At 50.0% G+C, this 9,411-nt stretch overlaps 1 protein-coding gene across 1 annotated transcript; it reads right to left on the reverse strand.

Annotated features, from left to right (window-relative positions):
• Positions 1-3,827: 3,827 nt before the first annotated feature.
• On the reverse strand, positions 3,828-7,456 carry slc35d3 (solute carrier family 35 member D3). The gene is made up of 2 exons (XM_072499667.1): positions 6,878-7,456; positions 3,828-6,287 (listed from the first exon to the last, which is right to left on the reverse strand). The coding sequence occupies exons 1-2, from the start codon at positions 7,311-7,313 to the stop codon at positions 5,563-5,565; spliced, it is 1,161 nt and encodes a 386-aa protein (XP_072355768.1). The 5' UTR covers positions 7,314-7,456; the 3' UTR covers positions 3,828-5,562.
• Positions 7,457-9,411: the final 1,955 nt, after the last annotated feature.

Genomic DNA, 9,411 nt, shown 5'->3' on the forward strand with positions numbered 1-9,411 from the left:
AAGGGAAAATGCAACAGACACATTGGAATACCACAGCCTGCAAGTTCCCTGCAAAGTCACACACCATCCTGACTTGGAAACCTGTCACTGTTCCTTCACCATCAATGGGGCAGAAACCTGGGGTTCCCTCGCTAACTGCACAACATGGACTGCTGCGGTTCAAGAAGGCAGCTCGCCGACACCTTCTCAAGAACAGTTAAGGATGGGCACAAATGCTGGCCTAGCCAGCAACATTCTGGTAGAATGGTTTTTAAATTGAGAGTGTGAGGGATTACACACTAAAATAAAAGAAAATCACTGCAGATGCTTGAAATCTGATATATAAACAGAATGTGCTGGAAAAACTCAACAGGTCTGGCAGCAGAGTGAGAAACATCGAGTTAACATTTCAAGTCCAATCTGACTCTTCTTCAGAACTCCTCAGATCTTTATCAGATGGAAAACTTTCCACTTGTCTGGGTGAGTGAAGCTCAAGAACCTCAACACCATCCAGGACAAAGCAGCTCTTCCACAAACATTCATTCCCTCCACCACTGACGCACAGTGGCAGCCATGAGTACCACCTACACAAAGCACTGCAGGAACTCATCAAGCATCTTTCAACAGCATCTTACACTACCTCAACATGGGAACACCACCACTGAGGAGTTGGTTTAGCTCAGTGTGCTAGACAGCTGGTTTGTGATGCAGAACAAGGCCAGCAGCACGGGGTCAATTCCCGTACCAGCTGCGAATTCTGAATTCTCCCTCTGTGTACCTGAACAGGTGCCGGAATGTGGCGACTAGGGGCTTTTCACAGTAACTTCATTGCAGTGTTAATGTAAGCCTACTTGGGACAATAAAGATTATAAATTTAATAATGACTTGGAAATATACTTTCACTTTCGCTGGATCAAACTCCTGGAAGTGACTTCCGGGTGCGGCTATGCAGAGCTAGGTCGCATATTCGGCAGCTCCCACTTGGAACGGACTTTTGGGCTCTTTTACAGGGCCCCACGGCATTTGTTTGACATTTCCCGGTGTGGGAAGAAGACTGCAGCATTCCCCTGACGGTGTCCCCCAGGAATGTTATGTCTTTTGGCTACCACACCCGGCAGAAACAGTAAAAGATTTGGCTTGTGCTGCAGGTTTAGACAAGGGCCTCTTCCAGCATGCAGGCGGGGGAAGGGCAAGCTTAAAGCTGCAATCTGACTTGACTCTATCAAAGGTGAATTCTAGCAGCAGAGGGAACAACTGTGAAAAGATCTACCAAGGCCATTGAAGAAGCAGGAACGAGGCTTCCGGTGGCGGCCATGGGTCCCCCTCCAACTTCTATGAAACGGACCAGAAGTGTAACGGCCAAAGGAGCGGCACTGGAGTAACGGGAGAAGCGAGGGAAAGAAAACAAAATGGCAGCGCCCAGGGACAAAGGGGAGCTGCAGGAGTTCATCAAGCGCTGCTTCGAGGAGCAGCGCGAGGAGATGCGCAAGGAGATGTTTGCGCCTATGCTTTCGGCAATTGAATGACTCGGGATCACCCAGAAGGCCCACGAAGCTAAGATCTAGGAGGTACAGAAAAGAGTCAGTCAGAACGAGGATGAGCTCGTGGGCCTGGCGGTGAGAGTGGAGCAGAACGAGGCGCTACACAAGAGGTGGGCGGGAAGACTCGAAGACCTGGAGAACAGGTCGAGGAGAAAGAATCTGCGAATCCTGGGTCTCCCTGAGGGAGTGGAGGGGGCTGATGCTGGGGCATATGCGAGCACGATGCTCGAGGCGACGATGGGCACGAAGGCCCCTTCGAGGCCGCTGGAGTTGGACGGGGCACATCGGGTGCTGGCGAAGAAGCCCCAGGCAAATGAGCCGCCAAGGGCGATGGTGGTGAGGTTCCACCGGTTTACGGACAGAGAGTGGGTCCTGAGATGGGCCAAGAAGGAGCGGAGCAGTAAGTGGGACAATGCAGAGATCCGAATATATCCGGACTGGAGCACGGAGGTTGCAAAGCGGAGAGCGGGTTTCAACCAGGCCAAAGCGGCGTTGTACCAGAAAGAAGTGAAATTCGGAATGCTGCAGCCAGCGCGACTGTGGGCCACATACAAGGGCCAACACTATTACTTCGAAACGCCTGAAGAGGCGTGGACCTTTGTACAAGCCGAAAAGTTGGACTCTAACTGAGGGTTTGTGAGGGTGGGGGGGATGTTTTGGGGTTTGATGTGTGATGGTTGTTGTATATAGGGGTTCAATCACGCGCAGGAAATGTTACATGGGCTGGGGGAGAGAGACAAGGCCGCGGCAGGAGCTGCGACAGAGGGGGCGGAGCGGGCTTTGAAAAGCGCGGGGTGTTTTCCCGCGCGCGGGAAGAAAGGCGGGAAGGGGAACGAAGGAATGCATATGGATAGGGAGACTCCCATGCGGGGAGGTCAATGGGACGGCGGGGGAAGCCGGGGTCAGCAGGTGTCAGCTGACTTACGGGAGTGACATGGGGGGAGCACAAAAGCTAGACAGGGGTCTAGCGGGGGGGGAGGGGAGGGGGGGAAGGGGGGGGGGGGGAAAGGGTTGCTGCTGCACTGGCCGAAAGGGAATGGGACACAGAAGAGGTGGTCGGGATGTGGGTAGGTTCTTTGGGGTAGAGGACAGATGTGGAAGGTGCTCAGGGAGCCCGGCGAACCATGTCCATACGTTTTGGTCATGCCCGGCACTGGAGGGGTTCTGGAGAGGAGTGGCGGGAGCAATATCTCAGGTGGTGAAAGTCCGGGTCAAGCCAAGCTGGGGGCTAGCAATATTTGGAGTAGTGGATGAACCGGGAGTGCAGGAGGCGAAAGAGGCCGGAATTCTGGCCTTTGCGTCCCTAGTAGCCCGGCGAAGGATCTTGCTAATGTGGAAGGAGGCGAAGCCCCCCAGCCTGGAGACCTGGATAAATGATATGGCTGGGTTCATAAAGCTGGAGAGGATTAAGTTCGCCTTGAGAGGGTCTGCGCAGGGGTTCTACAGGCGGTGGCAACCGTTCCTAGACTATCTCGCGGAGCGTTAGAGGAAGGCCGGTCAACAGCAGCAGCAACCTTGGGGGGGGGGGGGGGGTGGAGGGTACGCCCTGGGAGGGGGGGGGGGAGGGGGGGGGGGGAAGGGGGGACTGCCTGGCTGGGAGGTTGGATGAGCAAGAGATAACATGAAGGATTGGGGAAACTGGCACGTACCGGTGAGGGCCAGTGTACAAAGCTGTGTAAATATATCATTTTGCCATGTATATATCTTGCTCTGCACGATTTCTCGGTTTTTTCTTTGTTACGAGGGAGGGGGGGGGGGGGAGGTTATTGTTTGTAAGGGAGAAAAATTGTGTGAAAAAACTTTAATTTTTTTTTTTAAACTCCTGGAACTCCCTTCCTAATAGCACAGTGTGTGTACCTAAACCACATGGACTGCAGAGGTACAAGAAGGCAGCTCACCACCACCTTCTCTGGGGCAATTAGGGGTGGGTAATAAATGCTGGACGAGCCACACGAACGATTAAAAAAACCGCATTTCCCATAGCCCCACTTCGTCTTTATCAAATCACTTTGTTTCTTATTTTATACTTTTGCTCTCAGGTCTTCTACCCCGACTTCTTGGTTCCTCAAATCATTTTAGAACACTGGAAACCTTATAATAATAAAGTGGCTTTTCTGGTTTCTAGACGATTGGCTAGTGCCAGTACCTGAAATTCAAGTATGTGACAGAGCATGTTTTTTTATTCCAGTACATTAGCTGCTCAAATAATTTTAAGAGGTTTATAAAGGGTATGGTAGATTACTATCAGCACTGTTCGCTTTCCACAAAATACTTGACCTGTAGCGCATGATTCAAAAGAAACCAGTGGACAAAAGACAATATTTTATTCTTTTCCAGCGATGGGCAGCATGACCAATTATAGATCTGACTATTCAAAGGAGCTTTCCCTGTGACGCAGATTCGTGTTATTTCATGGCACAAGGAAACGACATCGAGGTTCTGACAGGAAACATCATAAAGGAACGCCAATCATGTACAGCAGCCGAAATCAAGTCGAATTCAAAGGAACATTCTAACCAGTGTGCATTAATAAAACACCAGAGAGGCAACTTGTGAATTTCTAACTGTATCATTGCAAAGGTAGTTTCTTTCGAAAATAAATATCAAACTCTCCGAAAGAATTGAAAATCGTTGAAAAATGCAATTAGAAACGGCATATAAATGAAACCATTTGGTAAAAGCTGACCTTTGTTAATGCAGTGCATGTTGGCAATCAAAATATAGCTTTTAGATCTAGTTCACGTGTGATGTCGCCCATCGAGCAAACTCTCAGATTCAGACATTGGTACCTGTTCAATCACACACTCTCTCGCTCACTCACTTAGCCCTTTCATCACAGGAACATTAATCCGTCCCTTCTGACTCACTTATTGAATTTATATGTGCATGCAGGCATTTAACATAGACATCTTTTAAGTAAAATATCTCCAACATGTTCATAATATTTCCAACATAATATACTTGAAAATTATACTCTTTTCGAAGGTAACATTTCTTCTAATTCACACAGAACCACACGTTTGTCCATGAGGTTTATTTGACCGATGGGGAGGTTTAACCCTACATTGGGCAGTTTATTAGAGATGCCAGCTTCTAGAAGGAAGCACTTCTGTGGGTGCTGTGTTGGTTCCGAGTGTTACTTACACCCGGTCCACAGGGGAATAGTGCCCTTGTCGGCTCTCCTGCGATGATCGCACTCCCACAGTGAGCAGAATCTCACACTATTTGGAAAGTAAGAATATCCGTTTAATCTTCCGCTTTCAAACAACGGCCGAAAAGCTTAAACTTAGTCTTCCGGTTACAACCAGAAAATAAGAAAAGGGATAAATAACGAATGAGAAAAAAATGATTTTAATAAAAGCTCTGAAACCAGTCTTCATACACAATTTCAGTTGAGTTCCGAATGAGTGTGGGGAATTAGTGAAACTTTGGTAGGGCGAGAAGACAGTAATCTCCCCCAAGAGTTCAGCTGGTATGCTCGAACTGACCTGAACCCTCAGGGTGAGATGACTAGTCTCTAACCGCCCCCCGCGTATCAAGCAATTGCTAATATTAATTGTGGGGCATGGCTGGCGTTTATTGTCCATCCTTAGTTGTCCTGGAGAAGGTGGTGGTGAGTGAGCCTTCTACTGAAACTAATTGTTCCTGTGGGTGGGGAAATGTAAATTCAGTTTTATTCTTGTTGCACAAGTGACAAGAGGAATAAGGAAAATGCTGCCCTTGGCTAGGGTGACATTCTCTCGGCTGAATTTCAATCACTCCCTGCTTATCATGTGAGGATTTGCCGTTACCACAAAAATAACAGTGCGCAATCGGAAAGATATATCTTAATTATGGTTCTTCAGCATATAGTGTCGATTAATTTACTTTAAGCTCCATTTTCACCTCACAGCAGCCATGGTGCTGAGTGCTGGCATTCTTTGGCAGGAATACCGTGCCTGGCGGTGACATTCTTAAATAACATTATTTTTTTCTTGTAAAACCCTTCTTGGCTCCAATAACCCACCCTTCATAAAACAATACTAAAGTGCGAGATCTTGATTTATTGGGGTTGGTGAATTGGAGGCTCTTTCCTGAAAAACCGTAAATGTTTCAATAGCCTCCAGACTCCGATGTAGTCCTCAGTCAGTTTGGTGCTGTCGGCAGCTGCGGGCATTGCTGGCACGCTGCCATTCTGCAGGGCCTGGGCACGTGGCTGCTGCCCATCCAGCTGAGGGGTGGGCGTGGGGGACCCGCTCGGGGGAGATTCCCCGCACAGTTCTTCCAGGTCCTCGTACTTGGCCTGTTGCCTGGTCTCGAAGTATTTGACGATGCAGTAGGTGCTGGAGCCCACCGTGTTCACCACCACGCCGGCGATGAAGAGGGAGGTGGGCTCCATGTCTTTGAAAGCCAGCATGCCCACCGTGATGGTGACGATGCTCTTGACCACCCCCACGAAGCTGGTGGTGACGGCCGAGTTGATGTAGGTGCAGTGCAGGGTGGTGAAGTTCATGAGGCAGCCGAGCAGGATGCAGGAGGCGAAGGTGCAGCCCACGGCGGCGTCCTGCCAGCCCGGGTACGTCCAGATGTGGATGGCGTCCAGGCTGGCGAAGCTGCAGAGCAGGAGGACGGGCGAGGCGCTCACGGCGATGGTGTACTGGGCGGTCAGGGCGCCGAACGAGTGCTCATGGCCCGTCTTCTGGATGACCACCAGATAGGCAGCGTGCACCAGCACTGCGAACACCGCGGTCACATAGCTGACTGGCTCCCCGGACAGATCACCGGCTCCTAGATCAGAGCAGCACAAAACACACAGAGTCAGCCCAAAGCTGCAGAACACCCACAACTATTCCCCACTTGCAGCAGGGGGGAAGCCTGGGAAATGGAAACCAAATAACAAAAACAGCGAGGAGCGAGGGAATGGGTAAAGTGGAAATAGAGAGCTAAACAAACGGTTAGAAACCGGTTTATTTCTCAACTGCCCCGGTTCCCCTAACCTTTGATCATTAAATGTGGGCAGTTAGATAGTCAATGGATGAATACATATAGAAAAATCATTCTTTTAAACTCCAGGAGTTAGGAAATCCCTCTGAAAAATTCTTCACAGCCCAAATTGGGGTTGCATTCCTCAGGTAGACCAGCAGCAAGTGGCTCTGAGCGCCAGCTGTTCCAGCTGTTTACAGTAACATTTACTCTCAACCCAAGCCGGAGTTTCTGGTGCGAATCTCCCGGGTTGCCTGGGGAGAATTCACTTCGATTGCTTCCCCCCGCCCGAGTAAAGAAGACACCAACATCCTGTGCAATTGCAGAGAGAGGGGGAGGGAGAGAGAGAGGGGGGGGGGGGGTCCTCGGGGAGGGGTGGCGGGGGATATACTGACCTGCCAGCGCAGCCCCGCAGGTAGTGAGGAAGACCGCTGCACCGACACCCACAGAGGGGACGCTGTTCTTCAGCACAAACACTCCAATGATTAAAGTGACCAGAGGGAGGCAGCGCTTGAAAACAACGTACATGGGGAGGCTGAGGCCCCGCAGCGACCAGAGGGTGAGGCAGGACTGCAGGGTGGAGAGCAGCGTGACACTGCCGAACACTTTGGCCAGGCTGAGGCTGAAGGGCGGCACGTCGACTTTGCCCAGCCTTCGGAGCAGCTCCAGGGTGAGGGCGGCGGTGCTGCTGGTCAGGCACTGCAGCAGCGTCAGGAAGAGGAAGCTGTAGCGGGAAATGAGCAGCTTCAGGAGGATGTTGAGAGAGCCGGAGAACACTCCGTGGGCCACCGCCACCGAGATGCCAAGCGCACGACCCCTGCAGCACTGCATCGTCCTGCCCGGGCTGGAGAGCTCTCAGCATCAGCCTTGCCTTTCGGTGCGACTGTCAGCAGCATAGTGCTGCCCAGGGCCGCCCACTGCCTGCTTAACACCTCCATTCATCTAGCTGAGAGGGTGGGGGTGAGTGGGTGGGATGGAAGGATATCGGTGTGGCTTCACACCTGATCAATACTTTATGAATGATCACCTAGCCCAACTGCTGCAAAGTCAAATGTGAAAGATCCCGCGCTGCTTACGCAGGGAAATCAGTTGAATCGGCACTTTTTTTTCCCTCCAATTTGCTTAATTGTGTAAGTAGTGTTTTTATTGCATCTCTCTTCTCCCCGCCCTGGTGTCGAACTGGCGGTGACTCAATACTGCCGGGGATCCTCAGCGAAGCCAGCAATCGCCGCTCGACACTCTGCTTTAAACGCCCCCCGTCACTGGGGCTGAACCGAATCCAAGCCCACATTGACAGGGTAGCCCCCCGGCGCCCACCTCCATTCACTGCACTCAGATCCATCCACAGGGTAAATGTGTGCACCAGTGCTCTGACTGAGGTCAGCTTGTGTGCAGCAAGCGCGTTCGTCTTCACAGATATGGACTGGAAGGGAGTTGGGAGCAGGTCCTGAGGCAGGTCGGAGCTATCCAGTTGGGCACTGCTAACGCAATTCCCACATCTGTCTGCATTTCTCTTAAACCCCGCGGTGGAGGCAACAGCTGGGTAACGGCACATCTCAGAGATTCAGTTGCATGTCCACAATTAACTGAGAGATTTTTTAAGAAGGATTGCGGAACTGAAATAATGTCAGGCACGAAATCACCGAGTACAATTGTCACAGCGCCGATGTTTCAGATTATACTTCCAGCATCTTAAATGTCTGAAAGTTGGCAAATCCAAACTTCAAAAGATACATTGCTACATTAAGAGCAGGGACGTTATCAATGATATATATATGTTTTACTATTTATTCAGAAGGAATGGGGTTTAGGTTTGATTGAAACCTAAAAATAAATTATTTAATCTAAATATTCTTCGAACAATGATCAGCTCCTGCTCTTTTGACACACAAACTAAATTTCAGTCACAGCTATATGATCAACTGATGGGAATGAACTGTGTAGTAACACTTGTATTCTGCTCCCTTTCAAATGTCTCTTTTTATTTATTTCGGGCATGTCTGTAGCTGCACCAGGCTTGTCCTTGTCAGATTTACTGGCAATGTGGAACTGCAGTGTTTTCTGCCCCTCCCCAGCCCGCATTTCATCAGAACCAGCAGATTCCCCAGCCAGGTGGAGGCGGGTCTGAAGTCCTTGGGAGGGGGGGGGGGGGGGGGGGGGGTCGCGGAAGGGTAACTCAGAGGTGCAGTTGTGGGTGGGATGCTGCTAGGAAAGTGGTGGAGGAGGAGGCAGGTGGAATACAATGTTGACAAATGTGAGGTTATCCATTTTGATAGGAATAACAGCAAAAGGGATTATTATTTAAATGATAAAGTATTAAAACATGCTGTTGTGCAGAGACCTGGGTGAGCGAGTGCATGAGTCGCAAAAAGTTGGTTTTCAGGTGCAACAGGTGATTAAGAAGGCAAATGGAATTTTGTCCTTCATTGCTAGAGGGATGGAGTTTAAGACTAGGGAGGTTCTGCTGCAACTGTATAAGGTGTTAGTGAGGCCACACCTGGAGTATTGTGTTCAGTTTTGGTCTCCTTACTTGAGAAAGGACGTACTGGCACTGGAGGGTGTGCAGAGGCGATTCACTAGGTTAATCCCAGAGCTGAAGGGGTTGGATTACGAGGAGAGGTTGAGTAGACTGGGACTGTACTCGTTGGAATTTAGAAGGATGAGGGGGGATCTTATAGAAACATATAAGATTATGAAGGGAATAGATAGGATAGATGTGGGCAGGTTGTTTCCACTGGCGGGTGAAAGCAGAACTAGGGGGCATAGCCTCAAAATAAGGGGAAGTAGATTTAGGACTGAGTTTAGGAGGAACTTCTTCACCCAAAGGGTTGTGAATGTATGGAATTCCTTGCCCAGTGAAGCAGTTGAGGCTCCTTCATTAAATGTTTTTAAGATCAAGATAGATAGTTTTTTGAAGAATAAAGGGATT

This window comes from Scyliorhinus torazame, chromosome 4 (assembly GCF_047496885.1).
Source record: "Scyliorhinus torazame isolate Kashiwa2021f chromosome 4, sScyTor2.1, whole genome shotgun sequence".
Lineage (NCBI taxonomy): Eukaryota > Metazoa > Chordata > Chondrichthyes > Carcharhiniformes > Scyliorhinidae > Scyliorhinus > Scyliorhinus torazame.

Coding starts and splice junctions, on each gene's coding strand:
- slc35d3 (XM_072499667.1), bottom strand. CDS start 7,313: ATGCAGTGCTGCAGGGGTCGTGCGCTTGGCATCTCGGTGGCGGTGGCC. Junction 6,288..6,877: donor CTGCGGGGCTGCGCTGGCAG/GTCAGTATATCC, acceptor GCTCTGATCTAG/GAGCCGGTGATCTGTCCGGG.